A 13,152-nucleotide genomic window follows, 5' to 3' on the forward strand; every position below is an offset into this window, starting at 1 on the left:
TTAGCCAGGCCAATGAAAGGTTTAATATTCATCTTTGTTGCTTCGGTGCATTGGGATTATTGGAAATAATATTTTATGTGGTACATACATTGCTAGAAATTTATAAAGGGATCTGCATTCCTGTTAAATTAATTAGTAAAATACTAATGGGCCATATTAGTATAGGGGAAACAGTTGATAGACAATTTCTGTTCCAGTATTTAGAACATACCAGACCTCCCAAGCTTTTTACCAGGTGCATCTTTTACACAAAAGTAGCAGGTTGGAAGAACAAAAGAGAAAAAAAAACTGTCAATGATCCAATAATAGTAATAACAATAATGATAATGATCCTTTAAAAACAAGGACTTAAACAACATGACATTTATTTTTGACATTTTAAATGCTTTATTGGTTTAGCTGAGTTCATTTTGTGACAAGAGAAAATTTGCTGGAATACGACTGAAACATCTGTGTCGTATAAAGCTGGAAAAAGTACCATGGAGCTAACAGTCAGGTTGTCAGGGAAGAGATTTAACAAGCCACAGAAAGAATGCACAAACTGGGACAAGGCAGTAAACATAAGGCAGCGTCCTCTTAACAGAAAACGTCTCACTGTAAGATGAACAAAAAACATATCAAAGCCTGTAGCATGTGACACTAAACTGTCAAATAATGTAATAACTTGTCAAAATGTACAATTTAAAGTGGGAAATTTCCAGAGCTAATGTAATAATATTGACTGAAGATGTAACATCTATAGTCATTGATAATTTCATATTCAAATATTATTTCATAGTTGTTTTTTTAATAAGATATAAGATGAAGAAATTAATTACACTTATCACCAACAGTAACCACAGTAATCTGATGTTTTACAGGAGTTTTACAGTTTCAGTCCTTTCAGATGAATGTGTTATTACATTTCGACCAGCTATTACCCAGCAAGCATTCCAGCTGACTACAGGCCTTAAAACCTACCATAAAGAATTAGACATTTCAAAGTAAAATGACTCGTTTTCTTCAACACTTAGGGTAACTTACAACAACTTTCGTCCGGTAACACATTTGGCTGTTTCTCAGGTGTATAATCTCGATGCACAGTCCAGAAAAGGAATCAATGGCACAAACGTCTATTTCAAAGCCTCTTTTCCATGACACTTGTATTTGGTATTTTCTGGGCTTTTGTTTTGGAGTTATTTTTTTGGCCCGACTCCTTTCTCCTTCTCAAACTGGGCAATCTGATTGAAAATATCTAGCAGGTTAGAAGGAAGGTCTTTTTTAGGCCTTTCCCCTGGCACTGAGGTCACACCACTCGGTTCGTTATGATTCGCAGCACTTCCTGATCTTTTACGGAGTCCTCCATCTGACCTGCTGTTGTCTTCCTCCACTCTCCCCTTTCTACTTTCCTTCTCTCTTCTCACGTCTTCTACCTCGCAAATGTCCTCCCTCCCTCTGTTCTCATACCTACCACCGCTGAAGGAGTTCCTCTTTGATGAGTCGTGTCTCACCCTGTTCTCCGGGTGTTTGGAAGCAGAAGAAGAGTTTCCTGAATATTCGGATCGGAAACTAGACTTCCGTGAATACTCGGAGTCAACGGACGAGCAGGATACTTTTCGCTTTCTGTTCTCGTCTAAGCTACTCCTCCTCCCCTTAGAGTCACTGCTTCTCCTGTTATCTTCCTGCCCTCTTTCCCTGTTCTTTTCCCTCCTTTCTCGACTCCTGCTCCTCGTCTCCTCTCTTTCCGGGCTTCTGCTCAGACTGTTTTTCCTTCTCCTTGCCCTGCTCTCGTCTCTGTCTCTTCTCTTTCTTTCACTACGTGAGGAGTCAGACTCATCGTTCTCTGAGGCTGCAGACAAAGAATAAAGCTGACAGATCCTTCTTTCTTCAGCATCCTTCTCCTCTACCTCATCCTCACCCCCCTTTCCAAAAACTGGGCCTCCCTTCTGGTTGAGAAAGGTGGCAGAGGTGTTGGGAGGTGCGGGATACCACTCCACCTCGTCCTCATCGTTCTCCTTCCGGTCTTTCTCCCTCTTACCCTCCTCACTCTTCCTGCTGTCCCTTGAGGAGATCCTGCGATGGCGTTTACTTCCACGCTCAGACTTCCTGCGCTTCTTTTTCTTCTTTTTGGACCTCCTACGAGAGGAGGACGATGAAGAAGCAGAAGAGTTTCTAGAAGAAGAGGATGAGGATGACGAGGAAGAGGCCGATCTCTTCCGTTTTTTCTTCATCCTGAGAAAAAAAGGCATCCACTCATAATCTTATTCTGGTCAAACAGCTGACTTTTATGAGATGCTTTACATGCCTTTACTGGGAAAATATTTACCTGCCATACCTTTAAAAGATCAGAGCCAACTCACCTCTTCTCCTCTTTTAAGATCTTACGCAATTTGTCAGCGCTGGTCTGGCTGCTCGTAGCTTTCACCTGCTCTTTAGCCAGCGCTTCTTCTCGCAGGCGAATTGATTTCTTCACGTCGCCGAGCAAGGCAAGACAAGGCATGACAATAGCAGGCGAAAGCCCACAGAGACATGTTCAAACGCACACACACCATGACCCAAAACATGCAACCGAGACCCCGACAATGGAATCCATTCATGCATTCATTTATTCAGTCATTCATGGCGGATTAATAAAGTATGGCGAGGAAAGCGAAAAGTTTAAAAGGGACATCAGGACGTCACAATCACAAACCACAGGTGACAGAATGATGGAGGAAAATACGAAGTCACATGTTTACCGTAGAAAAAGCGGCGTCATCCAAAGGATGGACAGAGGTACAGGCAGAGATGTGCAGAGAAAATAAACAGCATGTGTTCCCCATTGAGACAGAGAAGGTTGCAACGTTACCGTATTGGACCAGAGACACGGTACCACGTCCCAGTGTCCAGAAGACGAGTCGTTGTCAGGGTGCAGTTTTTTTGTTTGGTTTTTTTATTCACCCCCCGCAAGGCAGGTGACAAAGCCGTGGCAGTCGGAGGGTCAAAGGGCAGAGTTCCAGGGTTGCAGACACACACACACACCAGAACACTTCATCAGTATTACAAACCACAGTGTCAGGAACATGTATATCTATATGCACAACAGTCGTATTCACAGCGTTGTACATGGTTGAAAAAAAAAAAGTTAGTACACAATTTCATTTCTTTATTCCTTGCACACTAACTGCAATAACAGTCCACTTAAAGGATTTGTATTTGCAGCTCTAACCTGAGCAGAGGTCAACCAGAAAAAATCTGAACACACGTGCAGTGTCTTTTTCCTGTGTTGTTACTTGACTTATTTCAGTTCAGAATACAAAAACAGATCCGATAGCGTGGTTATTTGTTGTCTCGTTTTAATCATTTTCAGTGAAATGTGGCATGTTAACCATTTTAGAGTTGTGACACAAGATGCTGATGTCAGAGTGACTCAGAATTTTCATATCAATCTTTAACCAACATGAACTAGTTAACCATTATCCCACACATTAAAGTTTCGATCCTAACTGTTTAACGTAGGGCATTTTTTCAATGAATAATTAATAATCAGTATGTTAACAGAGTACCAGTTTGACAGGCTGTGTCTGGGAAAAAAGTAATATTATCTTCTAATCTGTCAAACTGTCTCATAAAACAGTCGACAGCCAGCACAGGAGAGGTCCTTTATTGATTTAGCTGCTAAAGATGTTACACCCACGCTGCCTCTATCCCCCACCTGTTCATCTATGTCAACTCCTTGAGTAAACCTACAGCTTTAGTCTGATTTAAGACGCCTTGGAGTGATGCTAGGTTGGCCTAAAAGGTACGGTGTTATTGTAATACCGTCTTATAATTAAAACACTCAGGTTGTGGGTCAGTTGAAAGAAGCTCAGTAGAGCTGAGGGGAGCTGCAGAGCTGGGTGAGAATTGTTAGGGTTCATCACTACGAAAAATACCTTTCACCTATGAGTCATTAAGTGACCCGATGTTAATATAAAAATATTAATTATAGCCTTTAAAGAAAGACTGGACCACACATCTATGTCACAAACAAACAGACAAATCAGAGACAAACGGACAACTTCACATTCATTTTAGACACCTGAAAGAAATGCTAATCAGGAGACATCTCCACTGTCTTTATGACAAAACAGGGGACGTCTCCACTGCTGTAATCTGACATTACAACAGTCCCACACTGGACACTACCTGAGTTCCACTTTAGTCTTTCACAGTGGTTTATACAGTTTAAACTGGATGAGATGCTCTGCAGCAACAAGCAGCTGCTCAATATCTGATTCTAGCGTGCTGGTGTGCACCACGGACACACCCAACCCTGAAACATCCAAAAACCCACCAAGGACAGAGGGCAGAAAAAGAATGAGTGATGTTTCGTTTTCTGCTTCACCTGCTTTATTTGCATTTTTCTGATGTCACAGACGACACTGCATTCAAATATAGGCTTAACAAAGCCTTGATATGCCCATTGTTGTTAGCATGTACTTCAATAGTTAAGCCTAAAATACACACCAGGTGCATATCTGCCATCTTTCCCAGATCCCCTGTGTGTGTGTTGTGGCCCGCTCACCTGTATAGTGTCTGTGATCTTGTGCAGGGCATCTTGTGCCTCAGGGTTTGAGTCATCCAGAGACAAAGCTCTCCTGTACAGTCCCTCCGCTGTTACTAGTTTCTCCTGTTCTTCAAGTCTACACACACACACACACACACACACACACACACACACACACACACACACACACACACACACACACACACACACACACAACCATATACCTCAGAGTAAATAAGGTCAGAGATTCTAAGTAACAATTAACAGAAAAGGACTGTTTCCACTCCCATACATACATTGTCTTATATTGATCTGTTTTTTATTCTGGAAACAAACCAGACCAGTTGATCCTCACTCATCTGTTCCAAAACCACATTTCTGTCGTTCTTTTGTATAATGCCAATTCAGTGGTGCAGCTGTGTTAACTGAGCCTGGGAATGTTCAAACCCTTTTTTGATCCTGCTGTCGCCTAAATATAATTTTAACTGCACACTGGTGCTCATGTTTAAAAAAAATAAAAAATAAAAAAGTATTTAGAGGCAGCAGAGGAGGTGTTAACACGAGCAAAATGTCCCACATCTGTTTGACTGGTTTATGTTTCTAGTGTCCTGTTCAACTGATTTTACTTCAAAAAAAAGATTACTTTGGTGTACATGTCCATTTATAGATACACATCTAACAAGGCACATAAATGAGGCTGTGGTGCAATCAATCTGAGAAAAACAATCACAGTATTTCAAGGCACCGGCCTGACTCAGACAAAAACCACAGCCATTGCTCTGAACTTCACCTCCTATGAACTCAAAAAAAAAAAAACCACAACCAAAAAAACAATGAAGTGGTGGAACTTGTTGCTCGGCCTGGAGTAAGCATGGCCTGACAAGCTCAGCTAAAGCCAAGAAAGTCATTTAATCAAATCAGTCTAATGTTCCCAGATTCCATGTTACTATATTGACTTAGCATGTCCACTATACATTTAAATGAAATCACAGTGAGTGGGCAACAAAATCAGCATGCAGGCTGCTGAACAAGCTCAGAGCACAGAAGTTTGCATGTGAGAAAATCCTGCTGTGTACTATCACAATTTACCAGACACTAAATACACAGGCCGTCAAACATCGATCATGAGATGAAATGTGTCAGGATATGGGCAGTGTACCACCAAATTAACTCAAACAATTTAATATATCTCTTACTGATCCCAGTCTTTCCTAACTAGTAAACAAACTGTTAGGAAAGTAAAGTGTCACAGTACTTACTGTTTTCCTCTCTCCACCAGTGTCTGACAGAGGTACTTCCTGGCGTTGCGGTGATCTGGACAGCTCTCCAGAGCCAGTTCAAAGTCTGTTATAGCCTTCACGATGCTGCCTTTGTTAGCATATCTAAGCAATGATGAAACCACACAAATAGATTAAAAAAAACAAAAAAAAAAACACATTTTTTCAGTGGGAATACAAAACAAACAGATAATTTGTTTTTCAAGTATGCATCAATACTGAAACCTTCTGAATTATTTATCTGTTATGTAATATATAAATGAGTTAACTTTCTGTTATCTCATCATAACAGTGCTTCATTCCGGTTCAAAGGAATAAAAGGTGAAAGTTTCTGTTATTATTCTGAGCAGGCAGTGATGATAATCAACTCACAGAGCTCCCCGTGCCACCAGTGCTTCTACATTATTACTGTCAATCTCCAAGGCTTTGTTGTATTCATTCATGGCTTCCACATGACGCCCGTGTTTGAAGTGGTCTACGCCTGCACGCACACTGAAAAGACAAAAAGACAGACATGGAAGACTGAAAATAAAGGTTACATTCACATTAATGTCAAGTCAGAAGAAGCCAAGAGGTACCCCCCACCCCCCTCATCTATTTGCTGTGGTTGAAATGAAAAAGTTTAGCATTACCACTTCAAGGCCCAGGATGCAGACTGTTTCTTCCTGATTGCAGAGGCAAAATCCTCCTCTAGAAAAAGTTTACTGCAGAGAAAAGAGGCACAGCTAAGAATTCAAGAGAATTTCCAAACAATTCTCCCTCAACCATTACTGGCACTCTTTTCTTAAAGAGTACCATCATTTATAAGCCTTCCTATAAGGTGAATGCCTTTTTATCTTAGAAAGAAAAGTCTCCTGACACGTAAACATTCTGCCTCAGATATTCCATGATATGACAATATCATCAATCAATGTGCATATACAACTATGTTATATGAGAATTATCTCCAGGAAACATAACACATAGCAACTTTCTGTCTTTCATGGCATATAACTGAAATTATGAGAGGTTACAGTAGACTTTGTGTAGAAGACTGGTTATATTCACCTAAATATTATTCAAATATGAATCAAGGACTTCTTCCTCGTTGAAGTTTGTTGCTAAAAATATCAGAAAACTCTTAACCTTAAAACCTTAAATGATTGGTTGAAAAACGAGAGGTGATGTAGTCAACATGTTTACCTCTGGAGTCCTCTCATCATTGATGGTGGGTGGGTGTCGCTAATCTGCACCTTCTCCAGCAGGTAGTCTACTACAGAGGGGTTGTGGTAGCCATGGCAGCTCCTCAGTATACACTCATACGTCTCGCTGGAGTCACTAGCTACACGAACGCTACGACTGAAAGGAGAGAATTTAACAATGATAGAGTCTCATGAAAGAACTGAACACCAACTGGATCTGTGCAAACCCGCAACAGAACATACCAAACAAAGGTTATAGTGATTCATGCCACAATTAGCTTAATGGGTTTGTTTATTTTCTCTGTCGCAAAAATCTCATCAAGGATCAAAGCACAAGTTGTCGGTTCGACCCCTCGACCAAGAACAATGGATATGGGAGGTGGTGAAGGACACATGCCCCCCCCGCCTCTGCGACCATGGCTGTGATGCCTCTGAGCAAGGCACTGGTCCCCGGGCTCTTCAGTTGGCAGCCCCCTGCCCCAGCGTCTCTAGTGCATGTGCATGCTTGTGTGTTTCGTTCACTTGGTGTGGGTAAAATGCAGAGAGTAACTCATTTCCCCATTTTGAGGGATCATGTGATGTTACCTGTAGTGTACGGGCAGCTCCTCCCGGGTAATGACTCCCAGTTTGATGTGCTGCAAGCTGGGAGAAAGGGAGGCCTGGTGCAGGGACACTGTGATTTTCTCCTGGTAGCGGTCAATGTCTTTCACTCCGGCTACACAATAAAAAAGCACAGAGCTTAGGAAAAGATGTGTTTTCCTTTATCTGTGAGCCATGTGGATTAATAGAAACAACAAAAATTAACAGAGAAAACAAAGCTATGTTGTTGCTCTACAGGTGACATTTAAGGAGCTCTAACTACTGGATGGATTTAAAGTGTGAAATGTGATTGGTAAGTGTGTCAAAGCTGTGCACAAATACTCTATCACTGCTTTTCTAACAAGATGCAGGCACATGTAAAACAAGGACCGGTAAAAGAGAGAGAAATCATCTGATAGTGAAACTAAACATCTTTTCATACCAAAACCAAAAAAACATACGGCATGAGGTGCTACGCTGGTGGGGGCACATCGTTTCAGGTGAGATGATATGATATGATCCAGGAAGGCCAACTTGAGTAACAGATATGAGTCTGAAAGCTTATCTGATGCCAAAAGACTGCGGCAGCGTATATTACACTAAAAATGTGTCACTCATCATCCTCCCTCATGAAGATTAGTAGAATCAGATCAGAAGATCAGCAGAACTTGATTAGACAGCATAATTTGATTAGACAGTGCAATGCGGCATCAGATTATGTCCTTTTCCCCAAAGCCAGTAGGAGTCATAAGTCAACTTGTTGAGGATCAAAGCCTTGGGATACATTAAGGAAACACAAGACAACTTTAAGTAGACCTTGTATAGACCTGAACTCTGACCATGGTCACACCAAACCCAGCTGGTTGTTTAAGACGAAGACAAAAAAAGACACTAACCTCTGATGAAGTCCCCAATCTGGTAGTAGGACAGAGGATCATCGTGGTTACCAGTGGAGGGGATTTCTCTGATGTGACACAGAGCCTGAAAGTAGAAAGTAAAACATGTTTAATTAAGATTTATGATTCAAGTACATTCAATTAGTTCATCTTATTGACCTACCGACAACTCGAGGTCTTCTATGTCCCTCTTCAGCCCTCCTGCCATGCACAGCAGAGTGAGAAAGAAGCCATATTCTCTTATGTTGTTGATCCTCCCCACTACAATGTCTCCCCTCTCCAAGTCCCTGTACAGCATGGATCTTCTCTCCTCATACGACAACTCCATGAACAACTCCACTGGCGGCATGACGGCATAGGGCTCTGGGGAAAGCACAGGCAGAAACCTGAATCAAACATGTCCCATACACAGACACATTTCTCCGAATCAGACAATCCCTAAATGTACTGAGAGTAAATCCACACTAAGCACCCTAATTAAACACCAGTTATGTGTGTAAGTGAGGACGAGGAAAACTGAGCTTTTGCTTGATGGTGACATTAGCCTGCCCAAAGCCTTCAACCTCTTCTTGCCTCTAACTTCCTCTGTGATCACTTATTTCAGATGGCAGTACTGCCGATCACATATGAAGGCTGTTGTCAATAACATGTAATTTATGACCCATTATTTATGGTTTAACAAGCTGAGAGCTCAGCATTATAGTCGAGCAAAATTTTGTTCTTTGCCAGCTTTGCAGTTTTCCTTTTGTTTGAGTGTTTCACTCTGGACCAAGATCTTTTAAAAAAATGACCTGAAAACCTGTGGAATCAAATTATTATCTTCACATAAAAATGATATTCTAAAAATTAGCCTGAGATATGTAGTCAAACAATCACTGACCTGCAGCCTCCTCATCCTCCTCCTCATGGTCCTCTCCTTGATGAGTGGCGGTCTTCCATGCTGGACAAAACAGGATGTCAGCCTTCCTGGCAATAAATTGCTCCACAAGGGGGCTGCCCTGCTCTTCACCCCTGCTGCGCAGAAACATAAACACCGGTTCTTAAAATGCCCTTTTAACAAACTTATAGTTGTCTAATTCACACATGACGGACAAATGCATAGAAAAATAAAATCATACAACAATGACCAGACCTTAATCAGGCAGCAAATTCACGATTTGAAAGACTGACATCTTTATTTTAGAACCAAAGGCTGCAACAAGCAGTAAGAAGGACAACCAAATTGCAAACATCACACTATTACACTAGTGTGATGAATTGATTAAAAAAAATCCCTAATAAAAGACTAAAGCCAAAACTATTGATCTGTATCAACTAGTTAATCAACAGATCAACAAATCATTTCATTTAGAAATGACGCAAAAATACCACATATTCATTTTTTCCAGCTTCTAAAATATCACAATTTTCTCTCTTTTTTTAACAACAAGTGCAGGTATGGACAAGAGCAAGGCCTACTAAAATAAATACAAAATGGCACGTCTATGGATGGTATATACAGCCCACTTGTACTTATATTTGACAAGTAATGGGTGATATGTACATGTTATTGCACAATGGGAGTTTTAAAGTAATAGAAATGTGGTTTGTACAGTTCAGTGCAGTAATGTTGTAGAATTACAAGGTTATGGCACAGGGATTGTTGCTGACAAGTCAAAGCTCATATCGCAACTTATAATATCTTCAGAAGATTAATGTGTAACCAATCAACGATATAAAATATTCTAAATGTTCATGGCACAGTGGGAGCTTCAGAGGATTTCTGTGAAAACGTTCTGACTTACCCTTCACTCGATGCTTTGCACAAGTCAGACACCACAGCCTGGAAGTCTGGGTTTTCTGTTTGTTCACATTTCAGTTTATTGAACAGCGATGCCCCATGATACGTGAGACACTGCCTCAACAGGTCTCTGTCCATTCTCTGTTCTACAGGACTGCTGTCACATTACTGAACGAATCAAAGGCACGATTTAGTTGTTAGCAACGATTAGCAAATGTGGTATGTATCTTGCGGTAGAGGTATCATGCTTTTTTTAATCGCTAGACTCAGCAATTTAACAGATCTTTGGGCAAAGTCGCGAAATTTTAAATTTAAATAAAAAACGCAGAGAAACACGGTTTACTGGACTTAAGTTAAATAACAGGCCATTATAAACAGCGTTGCACAGTGTCGTTTAGCTAGCTGGCTAGCAAAACAAACGCGAGTTAGTCATGCTAACAATCCGGAACTGGGTTATTTTAGTTTGCTATTTTCGTTAAAACTCACGATATTCCGATGGTTTTACACATGCAAAGTCCACTGGTTTCCTATAACACAAAACACCACTATTGCTTTATTTGCACAAAGTTTAGTTACAGGTGCGTAGCCGATAGCCATGAACGACTGAGCGTGTGCGGAGTGTGTCACACTGAAGATGTCCGGAGAAACAAGTTCTATCTAGGAACCATCATCACCGAGTCTGATTTGATTCTCCGAAGTAAAATTCAACATTTTTGCCTATATAATATATTTTGAATAATTAATTGCGCAGTCATGTCTTTTTTTAAATAGAAAAAAGATAGCTTATAGCTATAGCCTAAACTATTTACAGAGCAGACTTATGGTGAGCAAGTTTACTTGTAGTCTATAGCACCTTTCAACAACAAGGTACTTCAAAGGGCTTTTCAACAAAACATAAAAGGCATTAAGAAAATAGAAAAAAGACAATATTAAATTAGATATTTTACTGTTTGGTAGTGGCTCACACATAAAGTGGTTTTCATTGAGAACAAGTGGTCCACGTGGACACCACTAGACCTCACCTCTCATGGAAAGACTGTCTGAGCTGAAGCTCAGGTGTTATGACTAGACCAGAGGCTCAGGCTCAGTCCATGATATCTTTAGGAGTCTGTGCTAGGACCTTGGTTGCTATGACAACTGCTATAGGGATCTGAACCAGCTGGATTCCATCAGTGTCTTCATGGCTCTCCAAAAGACAGACAATCAGTCACTCTTAGGTCCATTTTTGTAAGAAACCTGTGGAAACACTGTCTAATACTACCTGAAACCTAAAGAGGGGGAAAAAATCCTTCACATTAATTATGCTGCTCTCAGCTGTGCTTTCACAGGCACAAGAATTTGATTTCCAATGTCAATGAGTGTCTGTGACCTCAGAAACACACAGCAACAGTAAAAACCATCAGTATTAAATTGTTGTATAAACAGCTATATTTAGCATAAACAAGAAATGAAATGAAATGAAACAAATGAGTGCAAAGTGTATCAGATGAATTAAGATTTAAATACATAACACTGAGTTAATGTTATGTTGATGTTAAGATTGAGAGCTCACTGCATGTAGGGATAATTATCTCTGCCAAAGGAGGTTATGTTTTCACCCTCTGCTTTGTTGGTTTGTGCGTTTATTTGTCAGCAAGCAGGCACAGGGGAAGATCCAGGAATTCCAGAAATTTTTTTATCACTTCTATTAAGATTGCAAGATACATCATTTTCAACATTTTTGTCAATATTTGGCCTTGGAGGAAGTATGCACTTACTGAGTGCCATTGTGCAGTACTGATAGAAAGGGTTTGAGCTCATGGAACAAAAAAGTACTGGGACCAGAGGAAGACAGGAATTGCACTACGTAAATAAGAAACCTGTCTGACAACCCTGATGAGGGATTCCAGTAATGGTTTGGCTTTGGGAGGGTCCCATTTAGTGCAAATGCAATTTAACTCAGGGAAACTTACTATGCTGATATTGATGTACTTTCCCCTTATTAAATTCCATATATGGTGATACCAGCTAAAGCAGTTCTAAAACCGAGAAGATCCTCTTTGACAGATGTTCCAGTACCACCAGGAAGCATTTCTATGCATTCAAAGATGAAATTAAAAAAAAGAAAAAAAGGCTCACAGGCTCAAGTTGGATTGCTAGGATGCAGGGAATTGGTGCGTCATTTTAGTGTTTGACCTCCAGCCACGAGCCTTTCCTGTGTACCTCTTTGCTCTACTACTTCCCCACTCTTCTTTGGTAATTTTCTGAACAATCGGATGCGGGAATGGTAAATTCATATTTATATTAACTTATTTATTTAAGTTCAAAAGGAAAGGAAATACTAAGGTCTTTTTACACTGCATACATTACAGCAGCACCCACGTGGCTGGATTAACCTCACAGGGGGCTTTGGGTACATACATTTTTACCCCCACTGTTAATGGCAAGTTCATTCATTCCTGAGGCATCAAGACACCAACGTCTCCTACTCAGAAGCTGAAATAATCTATTCATCAACCAAATAGTCTATTGAGAGATAGACTAGTTGGCAACAACTGTGATAACTCATTAATCATTTAAATTTTTCTTTTCTTTCTTTATCTTCTATATTAGTAAACTCAACATTTTGGGTTATTTGACTGTTGGTCAGATTTAAATAAGTCTACTTAAAGATGTTGCCTTGGGCTTCAGGGAACAATGGCAAAAATAAAGGTATGTGAAGCAAAATAAGCCCAATTCCCACTTCAAATTACTCTTGAAGAACTGAATTGGCAAGCTTATGCTGTGTGGTGTAAGATCACTGCATATTTTTATCTAGTTGTATAATGAGTTCTTTGATCTAATTTGTCATGCCCTATATTTTGTAAACATGCATGTCTCTGAACTTACCTGGTTTGTCAGGTTATATGAAAGTAACCTCTATCACCAGTACCTGGTCACTCCCTCTGTAGCT

The 13,152-nt window shown here is 40.3% G+C and overlaps 1 protein-coding gene across 2 annotated transcripts; it reads right to left on the minus strand.

Moving 5' to 3' along the window:
• Positions 1-373: 373 nt before the first annotated feature.
• ttc14 (tetratricopeptide repeat domain 14) lies at positions 374-10,837 on the minus strand. Of its 2 annotated transcripts, none has more exons than XM_041040290.1 (12): positions 10,225-10,837; positions 9,321-9,451; positions 8,604-8,803; positions 8,441-8,525; positions 7,551-7,680; positions 6,967-7,122; positions 6,417-6,488; positions 6,157-6,276; positions 5,767-5,889; positions 4,526-4,643; positions 2,340-2,446; positions 374-2,211 (listed from the first exon to the last, which is right to left on the minus strand). In XM_041040290.1, exons 1-12 carry the CDS (start codon positions 10,356-10,358, stop codon positions 1,176-1,178), a joined length of 2,412 nt encoding a protein of 803 aa, XP_040896224.1. In that variant the 5' UTR covers positions 10,359-10,837; the 3' UTR covers positions 374-1,175. The 2 variants fall into 2 exon arrangements, with proteins under 2 accessions (XP_040896224.1, XP_040896222.1); XM_041040288.1 differs by having other exon boundaries at positions 9,321-9,454.
• Positions 10,838-13,152: the final 2,315 nt, after the last annotated feature.

Source organism: Toxotes jaculatrix, chromosome 6 (genome assembly GCF_017976425.1).
Source record: "Toxotes jaculatrix isolate fToxJac2 chromosome 6, fToxJac2.pri, whole genome shotgun sequence".
Classification (NCBI taxonomy): domain Eukaryota; kingdom Metazoa; phylum Chordata; class Actinopteri; family Toxotidae; genus Toxotes; species Toxotes jaculatrix.

What these genes read in the sequence shown, in the direction of transcription:
- ttc14 (XM_041040288.1), bottom strand. Translation starts at nt 10,358, where the DNA reads ATGGACAGAGACCTGTTGAGGCAGTGTCTCACGTATCATGGGGCATCG. An exon ending in GAGCTGCCCGTACACTACAG is followed by an intron (nt 7,123 to 7,550) that starts GTAACATCACAT and finishes CTCTCCTTTCAG; the next exon opens with TCGTAGCGTTCGTGTAGCTA. An exon ending in GCATCCTGGGCCTTGAAGTG is followed by an intron (nt 6,277 to 6,416) that starts GTAATGCTAAAC and finishes TTGTCTTTTCAG; the next exon opens with TGTGCGTGCAGGCGTAGACC.